The sequence below is a fragment of the Triturus cristatus genome, chromosome 6, assembly GCF_964204655.1.
Source record: "Triturus cristatus chromosome 6, aTriCri1.1, whole genome shotgun sequence".
Lineage (NCBI taxonomy): Eukaryota > Metazoa > Chordata > Amphibia > Caudata > Salamandridae > Triturus > Triturus cristatus.
In genome coordinates, this window is record NC_140589.1 from 105158564 (window position 1) to 105182366 (window position 23803).

The window sequence follows — 23803 nt, forward strand, 5'->3', positions numbered from 1 at the left end:
TCCGGTGCTCCTCCTCACAGGCTCCGGGCGACTCCGGAGTGCGATCCTCACTCCCGACCTCCGGTGCTCCTCTACCTCGGTCTCCGACGACTCCGGAGGGCGGACTTCACTCCTCCGATGACGCCGCTCGCTCGACCTCGGTTCACTTCCTCCTCGACCTCTGGTATTCCTCACGACCTCCGTCGGCGCCCTCTCACGACCTCAGGCGGCTCCGGGTACGACGTCTGCTACTTCAGTCAGCGCCGCTTCTCCACCTCGGGCTCCAGGTCTTCAGGCTACTCGACGCCGGACTCCAGGGAAACCAGTTCTCAGGTCAGAATCTTGCTGTTTTCTTGGTTCTAAGGCCTGTTCCTGCTGTCCAGGTCCTTAGGATAAGTTTCTTCTGTCTTCTTCCCACACAGGGCTATAGGCTGGGATCCATCAGTAGGGACAAGTATCAAGGGTGGGTTTATGGACCCCACTCCAGGCACAAGTTTCCACCCCTGCTGCTTCACTCCTTCCTCCTTCACTGTTGTGCTCCTCTCTCTTCACCAGTCAGGTGCCAACTGCCAGCTCCAACTGCCAACTGCCTCTCTTATCCTCCCAACATTCTAAACGGTCTCCAACTGTCACAGAGTTCTGGAGTCTCCTGGAATGTTCTGGAAGGTGCTGGTATGTTCCAGTGGATGCTGGTGATGTCACAGGTGGCCACCATTTTGTGCTCCAGGCCCTCAGACAGAAGTTTCAGGGGTAGATAAAATGGCTCCCTGAATCTGTAGCAACACGAAAAAGTCTGGTGGTTCCCAAAAAGGAAAAATTCAAACAGGGTTTGAGGCAAAAGTGGGACAAAATAAATAATGATGAGGAGGGACCACCCAAAGGGCTGACAGGTCTAACAGTGGATATGAGCCTGGCTAGGTCACACCCGCCCTTATGTGATGCACCAACAGGCATACTGGCAGCGGCGGCCCGTCTGTGGGCCAGACAGTGGGATTTAGTGGACTGTTGGTGGGTGAGGCACTTGGAGATTCACACGTACTTTTATTGATCTGGCCTGCATGATCTCGAGGTTCGGCTGGATAGACTTTATACGTGTAGGGCGCTCTATTGCAGGGTAACAGAGGTAGAATATTTAGCGAAGATGTACTCTGACCATGTTCCCGTGCTTGGTATGTTACAATGGTCCTCACCTAGCCTACCCAGTGCTTTAATTCAGCTCTCCTGTATGACGAGGCCTTCCAGGATTTACCGGGGGAGCACATCTCGCAGTACTGCCTTGGTAATGCAGCCTCAGCCTCATTGGTGGGGGTGGACTGGGAGGCCATGAAGGTGGTGATTTGATGATATTGTATTTCCAGTAGAGTGGGGGTACGTACCCAACTACTTTCAGATATCCAGCGGCAGGAGGTTGTGTTGGACTATCAAAGAAAAGTAAAAGGGTCCAAGCAACAAGTTCTTTCAGGTCCAAGGGGCATAGCTGGGCCCAGGGAGGCCAGCACACAGTGCCCTCCAGTAGGGAGGTAAGCCCCCATGGCGGTTCCTACTCGGCCCCAGCAGCAGCAAGCCCCCAGCAAGTCAGGAACAGCCGACCAGCATAGAACAACTTCATGGGGTCACAGCCCCAATAGTTATACCAGGCATTCCTTTTTCTGTAGTACAGGGCATGGGGAACCAGATGCAACTGGTTCAGGGGGATGTGGAGCACTTTGTTTTCCAAGCTCCTCTTCCCCTTTGTCAGGTGGGAGCAAGGTGATCAGACGCACCACAGGGGGCGGAGCTAGCATTGTACAGGCTGGGCACAGTCCTATTCAGAGTCAGGGGATTACTCCTCCCACTACTCCCAGCACAGAAGTCCCATTCAGCCTAATGCTGACTCACCCCGCCCCTCCTGGAGCGGCACACACCTCCCAGCTCCTGTCACTCTCAAGCCAGACATGCAATTCACATCAGGTAGGCAGACACATAGCACACAGAAATGCCAACTTCTAAAAGTGGCATTTCTCAACCAGTCATCATAAGTCTGCGCACACCATTGCACAGCATTTATTCTTATAATTTGATACATACTAAACTCAACCACGCTGCTCCTCCCATCCCAGGAATTACCACTGACACACTTTATCAGGGAATCCCCAATGCATTCCTATGGGAGAGCAGGCCAACCTTACTAAATGTACACCGAGAGCGCACGCACTTTACAGTGGACCACAGTGCTAAAGTGCCCAGAGGCCTAAAACCACCAACACCATGTCAGAGAAAAAGTTTAGGGGTGACCCTGCACAAAGGGCCAAGTCCAACACTTCCAAAGAAGGATAAGGACAAGCTTTTTCTTGATTTTTACTGCCCCCATTCTGTGCTCAACGCTGACTACAGGATCCTGATATTGGTGACTCGGTTATTTCCGCATTTGTGCTCTCTAGTGCATCCTGATCAGACTGGTTTCATTCCCAAGCGTAGCAGCATGCCTAACATCTGGCAATTGTTCCTGAAATCGGACCATCGGCAGCGGTTGCAAGCTGAGGCACTGGTCATCATGGTAGATATTAGGAAGGCTTTTGATTCCCTTCGCTGGAAGTTTCGCTATCCCACCTTGTTTGGCATGGGTATGGGATTACCCTTTGTCAAGTGGATGAAGCTTCTCTACACTAACCCCTTGGCTAGGATCCGTACTAGAACCCTGCTCTTGGAGGCCTTTGCGGTTGAAACGGGTACTCGGCAGGGTTGCCCTTTATCAACCCTGTTTGCGTTTACCAGGGAACCATTTGCCTGCATGGTAAGCCAGGGCCTTCTTTACCAAGGATTATACCTTACATCTGATTCTAAGTATAACGAGGGGGAGGGATTCTGACCTCGGGATGTGGTGGCGGCATTGTCGGATATCGGTGTTCACTCTGGACTGAGGGTCAATTGGGATAAGTCTTGTCTACCCCCTGAGGGGTTATGTGCTTGAGCACGGTCCAATTCCCACATCTCCGACGCTACAATGAGAGCAACATGCGGTTCAATAGCTAGGTGTGGTCATTTATCACTCCCCAGAACTGCTGCATGAGGGAAACATCGGGCGGACGCTTGCTGGGTTGTGACGCTCAATTGCCTGCTAGACTACATTGCCTTTGTCGATGAGTGTCCGGGTGGCCGTTTCGAAATGATCTTATCGCCCTGTCTCCTGTATTTGTTTGCAGCCCTCCCACTAGAGGTGTCTCAAAAATTCTCCCTGGAGCTGGACAGTGTGTTGCTGTCGCTATACTGGGGCACCTACCTCCACTGTGTGGCCCTTTGGAAATTGCACCTCCCTGTGATCGAGGGGGCCTGGCGGCTCCCAACCTGGAGCTATATTATTTGGCATTGTAACTCCAGAGTGTGGCACTCTGGAGATCCTATCTGTGGGATGGCGTGGGAACAAGTGAGTGTGGCTCTTCATCCAAAAATCTACTACTTGGTATCCTGCTGAAGCTGTCGCCTGCTTCCAGGGTACGGACCTCAAATATCCTGGTTAGAACGGGATGCTGTTTTGGGCTCGAGCCTTGCGGTGGACCCAGAGGCTGTCCCCATATACCCAAGATCTTCTTCTTTTGGTGATCTAACGTTGGAGACTTCCGGGGGGTGGTCGGGACTCCGTGAGATGCTGGCGAGTGATATTTCTGTCCTGGGTGATCTTTTTGCAGAGGGGATGGGGGGGATTGTGTACTTTCTTGGACCTTCTGGAATTATAGGATCTCCCGGTCGGGCATTTCATACTCCATGGTGCCCTAACTCACCAGATGCCCGAGTGGTGGGCTCTGGTATTGCGGAGCCTCTGGAGCATGAGTGTTTGCACCATCATTACCTTCTTATGAGGCGAATGAAGATGGCCACATTACTATATAGGGCTTTGCTGGAAGGAGCGCAGGCGGCTCTCACGGCTCTCTGGTCACATTGGGAGGAAGATTCCAATTAATTAATCATCCTGGCAGAAGGTACTAGAATCTGACTCTAGAGTGCCTAGAAATGCCTGCTAAAAACATATTCAATTCATTTAACTTCATTGGGCCTATCTGACCCCCAGGTGTATACACGCCATGCTACCGGCTGCATCCTCAGAGTGCCCCTGCTGTGCTATTGAGGATGTGGATTTCTTCAATATGGTCTGGTCCTGTCCAATTTTACTACCATACTGGACGTCAGTCCTCCAAGTGGTTCCGGGGACCACAGATTTTTTCCTTTGCCCCAACTCTGACTGCTAGGCCTCCGGGAATAAACAGGGGCTAGGAAAACTACTGATAGGTTCTTGGACTTGGCTTTGATCCTTGCCCGCAGACAGCTGACTATGAGCTGGAAGTCAGTCTGTGGCCCGGATGCATACCGTTGGTGATTGGAGTTGGTGAAATGGGCGGAATGTGAAAGTGAGGCGATTTACAAGGAGACTAGGGGGTGAGGAAGGTGTCAATTTTACCAGCATGGGATACTGTATTACTGGTGTGTCCAAAGGTAAACTGTGGGGGCCCTGTGATCTTAGACGAGTCCACTTCTGGTGGGTCCTCTCAAGTCACGGAGAGTAGGCCGATGAGCCCAGCCTCGGCGAATTACTCTTAGAAACTTTCGGGTCTCTCTGCATACTTGCTGTAATTGGTCCCCCTGTTGTGGATTTTGTGATCGTTGGGGAAGAGCCCGACTGGTTTCCTTGGTTGGGAGACTGCTGCTGTTACACAAGACCCATAACTCTGAGGGCCTCCATGCTATTCTTACTAAGCTGCCTCGTTCATGACTGGAATACTATCATTGTTGTCACAGCTTATTGTTACAACAAACAAATGATGGACGGAATGCTGACAATGCAGACATTCTCCCCCAGTCAAGAGATCTGGGTTAAATCCATCGTTCTTTTGCCCACTACGCCACCCCAGTTTAGACATGGCCATATGCAAATCAGTCTTGACCCTGTGCCTCATGGTAACAGTCCAGCCCGAACTGCCAAGCCATGTCTTCCCTGGACCGGAATCAAGCATCCTAGGACCGGTTTCTGGCTATCAGCCGTCATCAGCCAGGATAGCTTGACTCCAGTGGCGTAGTGAGCACGGGTCCCACGTCTGGGAATACCCATCCCACTTAGGGCGAAAAGCGTTACAACAAACAAATGATGGACGGAATGCTGACAATGCAGACATTCTCCCCCAGTCAAGAGATCTGGGTTAAATCCATCGTTCTTTTGCCCACTACGCCACCCCAGTTTAGACATGGCCATATGCAAATCAGTCTTGACCCTGTGCCTCATGGGAACAGTCCAGCCCGAACTGCCAAGCCATGTCTTCCCTGGACCGGAATCAAGCATCCTAGGACCGGTTTCTGGCTATCAGCCGTCATCAGCCAGGATAGCTTGACTCCAGTGGCGTAGTGAGCACGGGTCCCACGTCTGGGAATACCCATCCCACTTAGGGCGAAAAGCGTTACAACAAACAAATGATGGACGGAATGCTGACAATGCAGACATTCTCCCCCAGTCAAGAGATCTGGGTTAAATCCATCGTTCTTATTGTACCTCTTTTCTTTTAACAATATGCATTTCTTTTCCTCTATGTTTTGCCCGCCGTCTATTATTGTATGGTATGGTGTTTTGCGTTGTATTAAAAAACGAAATAAATATATATTTTTAAAACTCTACTCAGACCTGGCCAGCACCCAAGACTATCAATAGTTTTGCATTTTATCCATAACATGGTAGTCTGCCTACTTTTCCTTCTTTATCAGAGAGTCTCTTCCATGTTGTTCATTACATTATACAACAGTAGAGTAGTTGTGATTTAAGCTTTTGTACACCTTACAAACACTTCCAAATTGGCAAAACGTACTACGTTGCGGGTAATCCCAAGCCACCCGTTTTTTGTGCGTGTCCTCAGCACTTTCAAACCACTATAAGAAGAAATGGAAATGCAAACAATTTTAAAACTTTTCAGGACAGCAAACATTAAAACATTCCTGTAAAAGTTGTTTCAAGTTTTGGCAAAGTCAACAAGTTTGGCATTTTAAACACAAATGCAGCGTTTTTGGCTTTGCCAATGCTAGTTATCTTTACTATAGTTTATTGTCAAAACCATGCAAACATGGTCGCTTGTGGAACGTAAGAATATGCATGGAAGGGCAGCCACATTGGAATTTTATTGTTCCTGAACTATAACCGACCATTTCATATCTGCCGATGCCCCCCCACACACACTTGTAGACATCTTGAAATATTTTGCTTTCCAACTCTAACCAAAATCTCTCCAAGATGGTCACTGATGACTGCAAACGTGTACTCACACAAAGCAGCGATCATGTAACACTTTATTCTTAATGTATCTTTTCAAGATGGTGTAAGGTTATATTAGAGCAGTAAATCAATAAATAAAATACATGAGCGAGGATTCTGCACAAACGGACACAAGCAAGAGCCAATAAACCAGACTCTTGCAAAACGAAAAATAATAAAGATAAAGCAGGGTGGGAAAGGAGTGGGGAGTGGCATGAAAAGTGAGCAACCGGCGAGTGAGGAAGTGAGCAGCCTGGTAGCAGTGAACAGCTGCGGGACCATTGAAAAAACAAACAAGCATTGGCATAGCCATTAGGTCTCGCCTTTGGGACCTTTTAAGTGTTTAGCCATGCAACAGTTGCATAACTAAATACTTATAAGGTCCCAAAAGCGAGACCTATTGGCTATGCAAAGCGGGCGAGTAAAAGTGATCGCGATCACGATCAAACATCAAAGCGGCCGCTAAAGTGAAAGTAATCGCAGTAAAGAGCGGCGCGCGCGCCCGCGCACATGCACTGTAGCTCCAGGCTGGCCTGGTAGCACTTTTTGGAGCCCTCTCAATAAGTCTCGCCAGACCAGCACATGCGCTGGGTCAGGCAAGACCTAAAAAACAAGCATTGGCATAGCCAATAGGTCTCGCTTTTGGGACCTTATCAATCAATCAATCAAAAGACCTTTATTCGACTTTCATAAAATTCATAAAAGTACATATAAAAAAAATAATTCATTATTACAATATTCCAATACAGTTTCATAAAATTAAAAACCGATACAGCAACAAATCAGGGATTTTCCATCATTTTACGTGCACGAGTGATAAGTCTTAAGAAAGTGCTGGTGCGAAAAATTAATTCATCTGTCTCCAGAGAAAGTAACATTGAACGGGACTCCTCCAGAGAGAGTGGTCTCTGCTTTCTAAAATATGGTGTTAAAAACCAATTTATATATTTTAAATAAAATTTACAGAAGAATAGGAAATGTAACTCATTCTGTGTGCTAATACCGTCACACGGGCAAGGACTATACTCTGTTGAACGATGGTAACCCAAAGGGAAACCCAGTAAAAATTTTACAGAGCCTGCCCTTAAACGGAATAGCAAAGACCTCTCCCAGTTGGACATGGGTAGGGTAAGATAGAGTGGGAATGGTTGCAGGCACATGTCGTTCTGCATGTATCTTACTACAGTGGGTTTTAATATTTCCCTTTCCATTCTTTCTGTATCAAAAAGTGCATAAAGTGCTTGTTTGACCTCTACCTTGACCTTATAAGTATTTAGTTATGCAGCAGAATATCCTTGGTGCAGCAACACGAACTGTTGCATGGCTAAACACTTATAAGGTCCCAAATGCGAGACCTATTGGCTATGCCAATGCCTGTTTTATTTCTCAGCCTAACAACAGCATACTTATCTTGATTGCTATCCCCATTCAATGTCTGCTTGTAACTGGGACCTTGAATTATATATGTAGACACGGACACTGTGACAGGATGTTCTGAGCAATCCAGCAAGACCACACAAACTGGAAAAAAGGAACGGACACAGACAGGAGAAAACAACTCTGGGGCATTATAACTGGGGAGATGCTGACACTCGAATAGGGAAACACACCATAACAGGGAAAACTTCCAATTGGCAGGAGACAGAGGTACACAGTCAGGAACACTGGGGCAGGGATTACATTGACACTGGAACGAACAAACACTCTGATCGGAACAGACAGATGATGGACCAAGAAGACACATACTGGGACAGGAGACACCTACACCAGTACATAAATAGGAAAGCACTAGCCAATCCCTTCTTTCTAATAAACATTACATCTAGTCAACTAAGAAAAAAATGCCTGAAAAATCAGCAGACCCTTACACTGGAACAATATTACAGGCAGGGGCGGCTGGTGACATTTGAAAGTGGCGGGGTATAAAATGATTGCAAAGGAAGCAAACCAACATGTGAGCAGTCGCGGGGGGGGGGGGGGGGGGGTCGCATGGGAGAATAAGCAAACGAACGTGTGAGCAGTCGCGAGGGGGGGGGGTCACATGCGGGGGGGGGGTCGCACGGGAGAATACAATGAAAATTAAAAAGAAAACTTACCTGACCGCCTCTGCTCCTGGTCTGCGTTGGCGCCTCTGCCCCCTTCAAACACCACGTCAGCACTGGAGTGGCAACCCCTCAACCAATCCTGGCGCTGCTGCAGCACCAGGATTCACTGAGGGCACAGCTTACGCTACGCCCGCCGCCTGCCCATTAGGAGACCGAGGGGCTCCTAATGGGCATGCGCAAGGCAGTAAAAACACAAGTACGCATGACTGGGCACGGGCTAAAAATTACTCTCCATGCCCACTCATGCGCACTTGTGCTGCAGTGCTGCCTTTCCCTGGCTTGTCTGACAATGCATGTCAGTCAACATGACGCCGGACCGCCCACGGTCCGACGTCATGCTGACTGACATGCATTGTCAGTTCTCCCCACCCTTGGCGTCTCTGAACTTAAGTAAACCAAGTTCAGAGACACCGAGGGAGCTCCGGGCGCGGGCGGGTACGCGGGGCTGGGGAAGGAGGGGCAACGCCCCCACGCCCCAATGGACACACCGCGCCTGACACAGGTAATGCACAGAAAACGCGATATTATCGGGCAGGTCACGCCCACCCAACTCGCATTCTATGATAGATGCAGCAATGAAGAAAAATATTCTTACAGTGACAAGTGTGGGACAATCTGCAGTCCACTTCCTGTACCGGAAGCAGCAACCATGATAACATGCCCTTTAGAGTGACTGGAGAGAAAGGTGAAGGGCAGCAGGATTTGCTGCGTTCTATTATATACAGGCACCCGTGGGCCAGATTATGAATGTTTTGGCCTCCTGAATCAGAGATACAGCCATCTGTCCTTTTGCATGCCTCAGATACGAGTCCGAGTCATAATAATGTACGATTACTTCAGAGCATATGAGGAGCAGCTAAATGTATTTGACATTTACTCATAAGTTGCCAGTGTAAAAAGTTCTGGGGTTTTCCCATGAACAATAAGGGTGCAGCCCCGCCCTGCGAGGCTTACACACAGCTGACCATGACTAAATGGTTTCGCCCAGTAAAAGGACAGGTGTGGGCCCCGGCCTGTAACCAATAGGCTTCCAGGGCCCTATTTTGTTCATGTTTGCCTTTCTTGAGCTGTTCTTGAAGAGACAGGAAAAACCAGATCCGCGCCTCCCTCCTGAACCTCAGCAGGTCTATGCTTCTGAGCTTCGTCCTCTCAGTGTTCCGCAGCAGCGCTCTGCCGTGCCACAGTTCAATGTAAAGAAATGGATTCTTCTTACAGGTGCCAGTCGCACGGCCGGCTCGGGTACTGACGTGGTCTTTGACCCAGCCCCGAGAAATAAAGGACCCATCAGAATCGAAAGTTCACAGGGCACATGCAAGGTCCATGTTATTGTTCCTTACATTGGGGGAGGGGTCCTCACAAAACGTATTCATATTCATCCAACTCTGAAATCCTAAAACTAAAAACAGGAACCTAAATATGAGAGGGTTGACACTATGTGATATCTCCTCTGTAATATGAGAGCAGCGCTTGAGTAGGAAAGAGTTGACACTATGTGATATCTCCTCTGTAATATGAGAGCAACGCTTGAGTAGGAAAGAGTTGACACTATGTGATATCTCCTCTGTAATATGAGAGCAGCGCTTGAGTAGGAAAGAGTTGGCACTATGTGATATCTCCTCTGTAATATGAGAGCAGCGCTTGAATAGGAAAGAGTTGACACTATGTGATATCTCCTCTGTAATATGAGAGCAGCGCTTGAGTAGGAAAGAGTTGGCACTATGTGATATCTCCTCTGTAATATGGGAGCAGCGCTTGGGTAGGAAAGAGTTGACACTATGTGATATCTCCTCTGTAATATGAGAGCAGCGCTTGAGTAGGAAAGAGTTGGCACTATGTGATATCTCCTCTGTAATATGGGAGCAGCGCTTGGGTAGGAAAGAGTTGACACTATGTGATATCTCCTGTGTAATATGAGAGCAGCGCTTGAGTAGGAAAGAGTTGGCACTATGTGATATCTCCTGTGTAATATGAGAGCAGCGCTTGAGTAGGAAAGAGTTGACACTATGTGATATCTCCTGTGTAATATGGGAGCAGCGCTTGAGTAGGAAAGAGTTGACACTATGTGATATCTCCTCTGTAATATGAGAGCAGCGCTTGAGTAGCAAAGAGTTGACGCTATGTGATATCTCCTCTGTAATATGGGAGCAGCGCTTGGGTAGCAAAGAGTTGACGCTATGTGATATCTCCTCTGTGATATGAGAGCAGCGCTTGGGTAGGAAAGAGTTGACGCTATGTGATATCTCCTCTGTAATATGGGAGCAGCGCTTGGGTAGGAAAGAGTTGACGCTATGTGATATCTCCTCTGTAATATGGGAGCAGCGCTTGGGTAGGAAAGAGTTGACTCTATGTGATATCTCCTCTGTAATATGAGAGCAGCGCTTGAGTAGGAAAGAGTTGACACTATGTGATATCTCCTGTGTAATATGAGAGCAGCGCTTGAGTAGGAAAGAGTTGACACTATGTGATATCTCCTGTGTAATATGAGAGCAGCGCTTGAGTAGGAAAGAGTTGACACTATGTGATATCTCCTGTGTAATATGGGAGCAGCGCTTGAGTAGGAAAGAGTTGACACTATGTGATATCTCCTGTGTAATATGAGAGCAGCGCTTGAGTAGGAAAGAGTTGACACTATGTGATATCTCCTCTGTAATATGGGAGCAGCGCTTGGGTAGGAAAGAGTTGACACTATGTGATATCTCCTCTGTAATATGGGAGCAGCGCTTGGGTAGGAAAGAGTTGGCACTATGTGATATCTCCTGTGTAATATGAGAGCAGCGCTTGAGTAGGAAAGAGTTGACACTATGTGATATCTCCTCTGTAATATGAGAGCAGCGCTTGAGTAGGAAAGAGTTGGCACTATGTGATATCTCCTCTGTAATATGGGAGCAGCGCTTGGGTAGGAAAGAGTTGACACTATGTGATATCTCCTCTGTAATATGAGAGCAGCGCTTGAGTAGGAAAGAGTTGACACTATGTGATATCTCCTCTGTAATATGGGAGCAGCGCTTGAGTAGGAAAGAGTTGACACTATGTGATATCTCCTCTGTAATATGGGAGCAGCGCTTGAGTAGGAAAGAGTTGACACTATGTGATATCTCCTCTGTAATATGGGAGCAGCGCTTGAGTAGCAAAGAGTTGACACTATGTGATATCTCCTCTGTAATATGGGAGCAGCGCTTGGGTAGGAGAGAGTTGACACTATGTGATATCTCCTCTGTAATATGGGAGCAGCGCTTGAGTAGGAAAGAGTTGACACTATGAGATATCTCCTCTGTAATATGGGAGCAGGGCTTGGGTGGGAGAGAGTTGACACTATGTGATATCTCCTCTGTAATATGGGAGCAGCGCTTGGGTAGGAGAGAGTTGGCACGGTGTGAGCTCTCTCGTTTAACATGGGTGCAACACTTGGGTAAAAGAACTGCCACTGTGTGAGCTCTCGTGTAAAATGAGAGTGGCACTTGGGTAGGAGGGATGGCATTAAGTGAGCTCTATAGTGTAATATGGGTACAACACTTGGGTGTGAGAGAGTTGGCACTGTGTGAGCTCTCTTGTATAATATGGGTGCAAAACTTGGTAGGACTGTGAGCCCTCTCGTATAACGTAGGTGGAACATGGGTAGGAGAGAGTTGACACTATGTGAACTCTTGTGTAATATGAGAGCAGTGCTTAGGTAGGCAAGAGTTGGCACTATGTGATCTCTCCTCTGTAATATGAGAGCAGCGCTTGAGTAGGAAAGAGTTGGCACTATGTGATATCTCCTCTGTAATATGGGAGCAGCGCTTGGGTAGGAAAGAGTTGACACTATGTGATATCTCCTCTGTAATATGAGAGCAGCGCTTGAGTAGGAAAGAGTTGGCACTATGTGATATCTCCTCTGTAATATGGGAGCAGCGCTTGGGTAGGAAAGAGTTGACACTATGTGATATCTCCTGTGTAATATGAGAGCAGCGCTTGAGTAGGAAAGAGTTGGCACTATGTGATATCTTCTGTGTAATATGAGAGCAGCGCTTGAGTAGGAAAGAGTTGACACTATGTGATATCTCCTGTGTAATATGGGAGCAGCGCTTGAGTAGGAAAGAGTTGACACTATGTGATATCTCCTGTGTAATATGAGAGCAGCGCTTGAGTAGGAAAGAGTTGACACTATGTGATATCTCCTCTGTAATATGGGAGCAGCGCTTGGGTAGGAAAGAGTTGACACTATGTGATATCTCCTCTGTAATATGGGAGCAGCGCTTGGGTAGGAAAGAGTTGACACTATGTGATATCTCCTCTGTAATATGAGAGCAGCGCTTGAGTAGGAAAGAGTTGGCACTATGTGATATCTGCTCTGTAATATGAGAGCAGCGCTTGAGTAGGAAAGAGTTGACACTATGTGATATCTCCTCTGTAATATGAGAGCAGCGCTTGAGTAGGAAAGAGTTGGCACTATGTGATATCTCCTCTGTAATATGAGAGCAGCGCTTGAGTAGGAAAGAGTTGGCACTATGTGATATCTCCTCTGTAATATGGAAGCAGCGCTTGGGTAGGAAAGAGTTGACACTATGTGATATCTCCTCTGTAATATGGGAGCAGCGCTTGGGTAGGAGAGAGTTGACACTATGTGATATCTCCTCTGTAATATGGGAGCAGCGCTTGAGTAGGAAAGAGTTGACAGTATGTGATATCTCCTCTGTAATATGAGAGCAGCGCTTGAGTAGGAAAGAGTTGGCACTATGTGATATCTCCTCTGTAATATGAGAGCAGCGCTTGAGTAGGAAAGAGTTGACACTATGTGATATCTCCTCTGTAATATGGGAGCAGCGCTTGAGTAGGAAAGAGTTGACACTATGTGATATCTCCTCTGTAATATGGGAGCAGCGCTTGAGTAGGAAAGAGTTGACACTATGAGATATCTCCTCTGTAATATGGGAGCAGCGCTTGAGTAGGAAAGAGTTGACACTATGTGATATCTCCTCTGTAATATGGGAGCAGCGCTTGGGTAGGAGAGAGTTGACACTATGTGATATCTCCTCTGTAATATGGGAGCAGCGCTTGAGTAGGAAAGAGTTGACACTATGAGATATCTCCTCTGTAATATGGGAGCAGGGCTTGGGTGGGAGAGAGTTGACACTATGTGATATCTCCTCTGTAATATGGGAGCAGCGCTTGGGTAGGAGAGAGTTGGCACGGTGTGAGCTCTCTCGTTTAACATGGGTGCAACACTTGGGTAAAAGAACTGCCACTGTGTGAGCTCTCGTGTAAAATGAGAGTGGCACTTGGGTAGGAGGGATGGCATTAAGTGAGCTCTATCGTGTAATATGGGTACAACACTTGGGTGTGAGAGAGTTGGCACTGTGTGAGCTCTCTTGTATAATATGGGTGCAAAACTTGGTAGGACTGTGAGCCCTCTCGTATAACGTAGGTGGAACATGGGTAGGAGAGAGTTGACACTATGTGAACTCTTGTGTAATATGAGAGCAGTGCTTAGGTAGGCAAGAGTTGGCACTATGTGATCTCTCCTATGTAATATGAGTACAACATTAAGAAAGAGCTGGCACTATGTGATTTCCTGTGTAATATGACAGCAGCGCTTGGGTAGGAGAGAGTTGCCACTATATGAGCTTTTTCGTATAATATGGGTGCAACACTTGGGGAGAAGAGAGCTGCCACTGTGTGAGCTCTCGTGTAATGTGACAGTGGTACGTAGGTAGGGGAGATGGCATTAAGCTCTCTCTCTCGTGTAATATTGGTACAACACTTGGGTGGGAGAGAGCAGCCACCGTGAGCTCTCATGTGTAATATGAGAGCGGCGCTTGGGTAGAAGAGAGCAGCCACTATGTGAGCTCTCATGTGTAACATGAGAGGAGTGCTTGGGTAGGAGAAGGTTGGCACTGTGTGATCTCTCCTGTGTAATATGAGTACAATATTTGGGCAAGAGAGAGCTGGCACTATGTGATCTCCTTTGTAATATGAGAGCGGCGCTTGGGTAGGAGAAGGTTGGCACTGTGTGATCTCTCCATTGTGTAATATGAGAGCAGCGCTTGGGTAGGAGAGATTGCACTATATGAGCTCTCTCATGTAATATGGGTGCAACACTTGGTAGGAAAGAGTTGGCACTACGTAAGCTCTCTTGGGATAAGCAATTGGGTAGGCGAAAGCTGGCACCGTGAGCTCTCTCGTGTAACGTGTGCAACACTGGGATGGAAAAGGGCTGATGTCTTTTTAACGCTTAGCTGTATCTGCTGGCTTGTTCTAGGTATGCTCATCTCCTGCACAGGGACATCTTTCGCTGTCGGATATAAGACTGTTCCGTAAGTGAACGAGAGGAGGTGTCCTATAGCACTGTCCTCGGGCGCGCCGTCTCTTTGATTGTTCTGGGTTGTGTATAATTCCCCGTGCCTAACAAATTGAGTTCCGTTATCCTGATCTCGTGGAAAGCGCTGTGAAGTTCTTGGGCCATTTTCGCACTGTATAAAACTGCAAAAAAACGTCTAAATTAGATCTTATGACAGCCCTCTGATAAGGAACAAAGCCCGGATTGTGTTTTTTTCTGTAAAACATTATCTTAGTTTGCAGTTTCCACCACTGAATCATTAAGGGGCATCAGCTGAATACGAAGGGCGTTATGATCAGTTAGAGAACTGGTGGCAATGAATGATTCTCTGTGGCAGCTGCCAATCCTCTTCTGCAGTTCCCAGCATTGTGAAAATATGCAGTGCAGTCTTTAAAGTTTGGGGATTTAAACAAACATATGTATGGAGGGATGATAGTATTAACGGGACTACTCATTGTGACTTCCTTTCGAGTAGTGCCTCTTGTTGCAGTTTGTACTTTCAGACTCTACTATACAATCAAAAAAACGTGTTCAATAAATGTCCTTTTCAAATGCATGTGTTTTTTAACCAGGAAACGTGAATCCATACCTTGATAGTTTGCAGTCGTAATGTAATGTATTATGTTTCTGTTGATGAACAATTTTGAGTACAATTAACTGGACCTTGGGATGTTGCGGTGTGTCTTTTCATTTTAGACAGATTTGCAGCTTTATAATCGCGGATTCCCCAGTTTCTTTCCTACCTTGAAATCCTCTCTGTGGACAGAAGGCCTGATAAAAGTGCACCAAAGTTGGAACAAGCTCTTCTAGCTAGAATGTATACTTTCCGATACACAGTGCGAACCGTGCCGGCAAGGATGAAGGTGCGGATTGTTCTTGGAGATGGTGCGAACCGTGCCGGCAAGGATAAAGGTGCGGATTGTTCTGGGAGAAGATACGCGGAACCAATATTCGTTTGTGACAAAATGTATCATCACAGCGAATCACACAGCGAATCGGTATACTAACACTTGGCACTTCTCAACGTCCATTAACTACTGAAAATGCGAAGTAAGCAAAGGCAGAATCATAACAAAAGAAAGTATGCAATTAGCAATGTCTGAATGGTAGGCAAATTCGAAAGGTGCCACAGAAACATGAACAAGCATTGGCCGCGCGGCAGTAAAAGTAACGCCGCGCGGCCGTAAAAGCGAAAGTCATCGCGATCGCTCTGAAAGCAAAAGTGATTGCGATCGCGATGACGCGCTAAAGACCACGAGTTTTCAAAGTGCTGCTGGCGGCCGGCTTGCGCGTGCCCGCTCGCGTGAACGCAAGCGCTAGGCCAGCCAGCAGCACTTTAAAAATCTCACATAGAAAATGTCTCTCCGAGCCAGCGCATGCGCTGGGCTCAGCGAGACCTAACAATGAAGCAGGCAGCAATAAGAGGGGGAGTGGAACGAGAGCAATTGCAGGCGATGAGGAGGTGGGAAGCAGAAAGAAGGCGGATGAGGAAGAAAGAGAGGACAGCCATGCACTCTTGTGGACTACTAAACACAAATGAAAAATATTTCTCTGGTGTCAGTGGAAAGATACAATTAATTCACATGATGATATATAAGCTATGCCCCCGAGAAGGGTTACAGGGGTTAGGGGGATATGGGGACAAAAACAACAATAGGGAGAAAGGCCACTGAATCAGGAACATTGAACTAAGGTGGACAATAACGCCATTCAGTTATGAGCAAGGGGCTGACCCAAAGCCCACTCTCTGAATTTCACTGTTGACAAATTGTCAACAGACAACCTAAAAAGAGTTTACACTGAAATATCACCAGTTTATTAGTAACAAATCCTATAAAATATGTCCACAGAGCCTAGCAAAATTGTACGTTGGCAGAATAGGTATGTTTGTCAGCTACAGCCTACATGTTTCTTACCACAATTGAGACTCACTAATTCATAAAGTACATATCTTAGCATTTTGGACAATGCGATCAGCTAACACTCAAGTGCAACACACATTGCAACTGCAGATTGTGAAATACTCAGAATAAGACTCTTGAGTTACCTTCGGTTAAGAGGAAAAAGCACAGGATCGCAACTGCCAAAGGTGTACCCACTGCACTACAGTATGCCCTGTAGACCAGGGAGGACACCAGGCCTTCCTTCTTCTCTTCCTCATCATTGAGGTTATGGCCATACCCGGATTCCTCTGACACCTGCCCTATGTCTGTATCATGGTGGTGACTGGTGTCAGTCTTAGGTTGCTCCTCTGTCTTCTCTTCATCTTCAGACTGATCTCCTAAGTTCATAAGGATCTCACTTTGGTCCTCGTTATCATCATCTTCTTCTTCGTTGTCACCTTCAGATGATGCTAAAAAGACAGAGCACAATTAAGACATCAAACAAGAGGCACAACCCTAATGTGTTCAGATTAGATTGGGAAAGCTGACATGCCTGTCAAGGAATGATTTATGAAGCTTATGTTATTTCCCGGAAAACATAGCATTTATTAGTAAAAAATAGATAAAATCTAAAATAAACACAACCCTCTTCATCTAGGGATACCATTTGGGTGCCTGGACCCCAGTGTATATTTTCCATGGTCGAACATCCATAAATTTCCCCTGAGACGGGACAACAGCTTCACGCTTGTTGAAATAAACAGGGTGCTATTGATTCAGTCCTCCAGATCACTTCACTTCTAGGGCTTTGGGTGAGCGTGACTATGAACATCACTAAATGTAAACCTGAGGATTATACCACAATCCTTTCTCCAAACTCAGTACTTTTGCATAATTTATATAATCTGAAAGAGACTTCCATTTGAGATTCCTTACCTCAGAACATACCCCAGGCGTCAGACTGGACCCGGACATGTTTTAGCAAGCCCCTGGTGTGCAGGTGGGTGGTGTTGTTCGGCTCTTCCTGGTGTCGTTGGCAACATCCGCGCCAGTATGGTGCCTATATAGGTGCCATCCAGGTGCACTGACCTTAGTTTTTTCTTTTACATGCCATCAGAGCAGATCCGGATGAACTCCTCAGAGTAATTTTGTGACTGGCTTTTTTCAAAATTTCTCTAAGTCGACTAGTGCGCCTTTTTCTATAACTATTTTTTGGAGATGTCCCTGAAGAAACCTACTGGCTTCAAGCCTTGTGGTGCCTGTCATAAACAGATGTCTGTGACGGACCCCAACTCAGTGTGTATATGGTGCCTGGAGGGGGACCACAACTCTGCAGCATGTGTGAAGTGCAAGACCATGAATCCTAAGGCCATTCAAGAGCCAGCCATGAAGCTTTTGGTCGCTCGTCACACTCCAAGTACCGTTCAAGAGGGAGGTCTCAGGCCTGCTTCGGAGTCGCTCGCATCGATCCTCATCATGATCCTGGACTTCTTCAGGTAAGTCTCACAAGAAGAAGTCTAAGAAGTCAAAGCACTTTTCAAATTCTCTGCATCACTCCTATCCTTCTGACGACAACATAGATCCAGGCCTTGCTCCCAGGTTGTTCCTGTGGAGCTGGTGTCTGACATTGGGTCCGCTCCAAGTTTCCTCGGGTTTCCCACAGTTACCTCTGCCCAATTATGAGAATTTTAAGAGGCCATGAGTCTCATTTTTGAGCAGTTGAACCCCTCTGGAGCGCTTTTCGTGCCCATCGGTTCGGAAGGGTCTCCCACGGGGGCTCCGCCAGTGGGAATACCCTCATCGCCAGTCGGGCCCTTATAATCCATAGAAGATCCGGATTGGCCCGGCTGCAACTTCTTGACCTCCTATGGGGACGATTCCAGTGGCACCGTTCCTGGAGCCACCGACTCCCATCGGTGGTGCAGATCCCATAGTGATTACCAATCCTGATACAGAGCAGGATAGGTGTCGCTTGACGACGATGAGGCCCCCATGTCTTGAGTTTGGAGAAAGCGCTCTATTTTCCTGGTGGGGATAGAAAGGACCGACCCCTTTGCAGAACCCATGGTCAATGACGCCTGGTACAGGGTCTTGACTGAAGCCAGAAACTGGCCTCCTCTCTTCACCCACAGCAGCTACCGAGGAAGGGACTTTTTTGCGATGGTGGTCCAGAGGACGGTTGAGGTCCTGGACCTGCAGCTGCACATGATCAAGGTCCAATAAATGTCCTGACAGTGGTGCTTCAGCCTAGGGTATCCTCAGCAGAACCCTTGCTCCCTGTTAATGAAGCCCTCACAGATGTCCTGCTTGGGGCCTGGGCCAAGCCCTGCACAGGCACTCCTGTGCACAGGACCATTGCCTGCCGCCATCGCCCCACTCACAGACACCGAGCATTACTTTCCCAGTACCCTACCTCTGGGTGCCAGTTATTTTCTCTTCGATCAGCCTACCACTCTGGTCCGTGAACAAGTGTGCTTACTGCAGCATTATTTCCACAATGTGTGGGATACGGTTGCGCAAGTGCTGCCTGCCATACTCTTCCAATCTGTTGCTGATGGAAGAGATGCAGCAAGGTTCACCATCAGTTGTAGATTGGATATGCCAACTTGCTGGGCAAAGCCATTGCTCACATGGTGGCTCTTTGACGTTACGCCTGGCAAAGGATAATTGGCTTTTTAGGAGATGTTCAGGTATCCAATATGGACATGCCCTTCGATGGGACCCACGTTTTTTGGTGACAAGGCGGATTCGGCTCTATAACCATTTAAGGACAGTAAAGCCACCGCTAAGTCATTGGAGCTCACCATGGCCCCGTGACGGTCGCAATCCGCCTTCCGCGGCTACGGTAGGGGCTATCAGCCATGTCAGCCATGTCCATTTCCCCCTAGCCACCACGGCTAAAAGGTATCACAGTTCTTTCGTGAATGTATGCTCATCTCCTGCACAGGGACATCTTTCACAGGGACATCTTTCACAGGCCTAGTGGGAACCAGAGCCAGAGGTTGAACCAATCCACCCCCCCACCCCCTTCTGGCCACCACAACTCAGAAGCCTCTTTAGTTTTGTCCTCCTACTACCATGGTTTCCCTTGTTGGTGGCAGGATCCAGCACTACTTGCCCCAACGGTGTGAAATACCTTTCGACAAGGGGGTGCTTCAGATCGTCCAGTGGGGCTTTGCCCTCCCATTCGAACAGGCCCCAACACCCTTGCCACATCCACTGATCGACAGACAGAGAATTACCTCTCGCTATTGCGACAGGAAGTACTGGCATTTCTGGTCAAAAGAGCCAATGAGAAGGTGCCAACATCAGAAGTAGGTTATGATTGCTATTCCCGTTACTTTCTAGTGCTGAAACATGATGGAGGCCTCCATCCTATCCTAGATCTACTCCCCCTCATTTACTTCCTGAGAAAAGAAAAATTCAAGATGCTCACTTTGGCTCAAGTTCTATCTGTCCTCGACCCTGGATTGTAGCGCTGGACTTGCAGGACACCTACTTACACATCCCTTTTCCGTTTGCCCACAGGTGCTATCTGCGCTTCATGGTAGGCCAAGAGCATTACCAGTTCACTGTGCTCCCTTTTGGCCTTACCACTGCCCCACGGGTGTTCACAAAAGTGATGGTGGTGGTTGTAGCTCATCTGCAGAAGTTAGGGTTCTCAGTCTTCCCCTACCTCGACTACTGGCTGTTGGAGGAAGGCTCACCCCACATAGTTGTCTTCCATCTCCACACCACAGTATAACTTCTGCATTTGCTGGGGTTCACTAACAACGTGCCGAAGTCATGCCGGACTCCCTCACCGATGCTCACTTTCATCAGAGCTATTCTGGAGTCAGTGCAGTTTTGGCCTTCTACTCCAGAAAAGTGAGCCCAGGCTATTCCGACTATGATTACGATGTTTCAGCTTTTGTCCTAGATTGCATTGAAACTGACTCTGAGGCTGCTTGTCTCATGGCCTCCTGCATCTACTGGTAAAACATACCAGTTGCCATATGCATGCCTGCAATGGGATCTGAAGTGAGTGGGCACAGCTTCAGGGGAATCTCTCTGACCTAGTCCAGATATCAGAGGGAACTGCAAAAGATCTGCAGTGGTGGCTCACGGACCGCAACTAGATCAACAGCAGACACCTCTTTTTTTCCCACCCAGACCTCGAGAGTGGTGATAGATGCATCACTTATGGGTTAGGCAGCATTTGAAAGAGGCAGACATCATAAGTCTCTGATATCCGACGAAGTCTCAGCTCTACATCAACCTACTGGAACAGAGAGCCATATGTCTTGCATTGAAAGCCTTTCTTCCTTCTATCAAGGGAAGGGTCATTCAGCTGTTCACGGACAACACCACCACCATGTGGTATGGTATGGCAACATGTAGGGCAGAGTGGGGTTGTGGACCCTGTGTCAATAGGCCCTGTATCTCTGGATCTGTCTGGAGCATCAGAACAGAGTCTGGCGGTTCAACATGTGGCGGGCCAGCTAAACGCCAGAGCAGACAAACTAAGTTGTTGATGCCTCGCTGTTCATTACTGCATGTGGTGCAAGATGTCTTCAGAGATTGGGGAGAACCTCGGTTAGATTTATTCGCCACTGCCGAGAACACACAATGTCAGCACTTCTGCGCTCGAGAGTTTCCAAGGTGGCTCTTGCTCAGAGATGCATTTTGTCTAAAGTGAAAAACAGGACTCTTTTACACCATTCTTCTGGTACCATTCCAGTCCAGACTTCTAAAGAAGATCAAAAACGGCCGGGCCCAAGTAATCTTAGTGGCCACGGACTGGGCAAGAGAGTCTGGTATCCCAAACTTCTGTCCTCTGCTCTGACCCTGGGGAGGATCTCCTTGCACCCGAGTCTGCACACTCTCCACCTACATGCGTTGAGATTGAATGGCTCAGTTAAGGGTGTTTGACCTCCCTCCCAAAGTGTGTGATGTCATTTTGGCAGCCAGGGCTACCTCCACTAAAATTTCAAAGCAAAGAGAGAAACCCCTCAAAACGCAGGTGGACAAGGTTTAACCAACAACAAATTACCAAAAGATTCCCCTTTCGAGACCTTAAAAAAACAATCTACTTACATCCAGTCTCCACACTCAACCAAATTTGCTACCACAGAACCTCTATGAAAACAAAAAACCCAAGGGAAGGTAAAGTATCAAAAAACACTCCAATCAATTATTCAGAAAGAGTTACACTCCCCCTAAATGTGTCATTGGGTATTGTTGAATATGTTCAGTGACCTATACTTGTCCAAGCACTGAGGGTCGCGTTTGTAAATCCGTTGACGTGTTTTGGTGGTCTTAATTGGAATTTACCACCTTCTTTAGGACAAATATATCAATTCACTCCTCCCAAAATAATTTTCTATAAAAACACGTCAACACAACATTTAAAGCCTAGATCTGGGAATCAAATCTTTAAACAACGCAAAAAGACACCAATAACACAAAACAATTTCCATAGTTAAAACATATTCATATATATGTGCAAATCCAATATCCCACGGCATAAAATTATGGTTGTGGCACAAAAACACCCACTGATACTTCATCACACCCTTGACCAACAAGTGTCATTTTAGAGTCTAAAATCCATTCATCTGTGTCCTTTCCATACCCTCATGTAACCATTTATATCACCACACTGAAAAGAGTGGTAAAGACTAATTGTTAACTTTTGAAAAAACCTAACGCCATGTAATCGTGGGTGTGGACAGGAACACAATGCTTCAGCCACTTAAGAGGAAATTAGTTTCATACCTAAATTAAAAGGAAAGCCAAACGATCCTTTTAGTATGATAATCAAAATGTGTCATAGATACCATTGTAGGACAAATCTCATCGTCACAGGTGTCGAAACGTAAAACCTTCTGCAGACACAAAGTGTTAGTAATTACGAATCACATTCAGCACTGTCGGATTTGGACATTTTTTCCATCACAAATACATCAGGAGGTTTTCTTCAACCGTAAAAAAGGATTTTTAGTTTCAGTGAAGACCAGTTTAACAAAATCATTAGTGATAATGGCCTTATGGGTAACATGGTGACCATGATCTCCAGCAACAGTGAGACATGAGATAAACTGGCTCTCAAGAAGAAATTAAAAAGAGCAGAATTCCATTCAGAATTTGTTACTGATTATTGTAAAACAGGAGTTATACCGATTGGCCTTTAAGTCAGAAATGAACCGGGTATATTCATAGAAAATCAGAAATCCAATCATAAATTATCCTTATTGCCAAACGATGTAGCAGAGATTAGATGCTACTGCTTATTGAGACGGCCCAAGAAATAATTCTGTTGGAACGCAAGAAGAGTTAGAGCAAAGTGTGAGGAAAACACCAATTTAGATGAACCTAAAAAACAATTGGAAGAGATGAATCAAGAAATAGATAGATACAGGGATTATATGGTCAGGATTAGCTATTCGATCAACCCTCATCACCTTACAGGAAAAGGGAGTTCACCCAAAGGCTTACCGTCAATAGAAAGATGCCCACTGAGATAGCTGACTGATAGTTATTCACTGACTAATAAGCCAGGCTGTCAAAGGCAAAGGAAGAAAGGAAGTTAATTACATGGGGCAAACTGGCCCCACAGGGTTTTAGAACAACAACAGAAGAGAGGTCAGAGGAATTACTAACACAGAGGGAGAGGTCAGATACAGAAGAATCAACCTCATCAGGACTATTTGAGAACATGGAGGCAAAAATATTGGTGGTAAATAAAGCCCCCATTATCAATCTCTCCAAAAGAAACATCAACCAATGGGAGAGGGAGGTTCTAGAGAGAGGACTTAGCTTTGCTCCAACCTCGGGATCAACAAATTCCAAATAGAATATGATTTAAGGACTTTTCTTAGGAAGGTCAGACTCACCATATTCTTTGAAGGTAGGGATACCTACACCAATACCAACGTGTCAGGGCTCAAATCCAAATCTTCTGTTACCCCTTTATTAGCGCAGGTGGGGAAAGAAAGAGAGATTTTTAAAGAGCTGTTGAAATTGGAATATGCAAAGGTTTGGACAGCAGGGGTTCTGAGCCCAATAATCTCAGTCATGAACACATGACAGCCTTAATAAACTTAGGAGAACGTTAATCTCCTAAATTGATAATCTTTGATACCCCCATCTACGAGGAGAAAGTGATGGAGCTATTGCTGATTAAGAATCATTATCGGAAAGTTTTATGTTTAAGTCTCGACAGACTTAAATGTGATGTTTGAAGCTAAACAACATGGTTAGATTTGTGAGGAGG

General features: G+C 46.7%; 1 protein-coding gene across 2 annotated transcripts in view; it reads right to left on the reverse strand.

Moving 5' to 3' along the window:
* The window catches only part of LOC146816450 (ATP-binding cassette sub-family C member 10-like), a 351699-nt gene that overhangs the window by 164617 nt on the left and 163279 nt on the right, over positions 1–23803 (reverse strand). For both annotated transcript variants that reach the window (XM_085610292.1, XM_085610293.1), the window contains exon 12: positions 16713–17018. In XM_085610292.1, coding sequence (XP_085466418.1) covers positions 16713–17018 — 306 coding nt within the window. The remainder of the gene's footprint in view (positions 1–16712; positions 17019–23803) is intronic.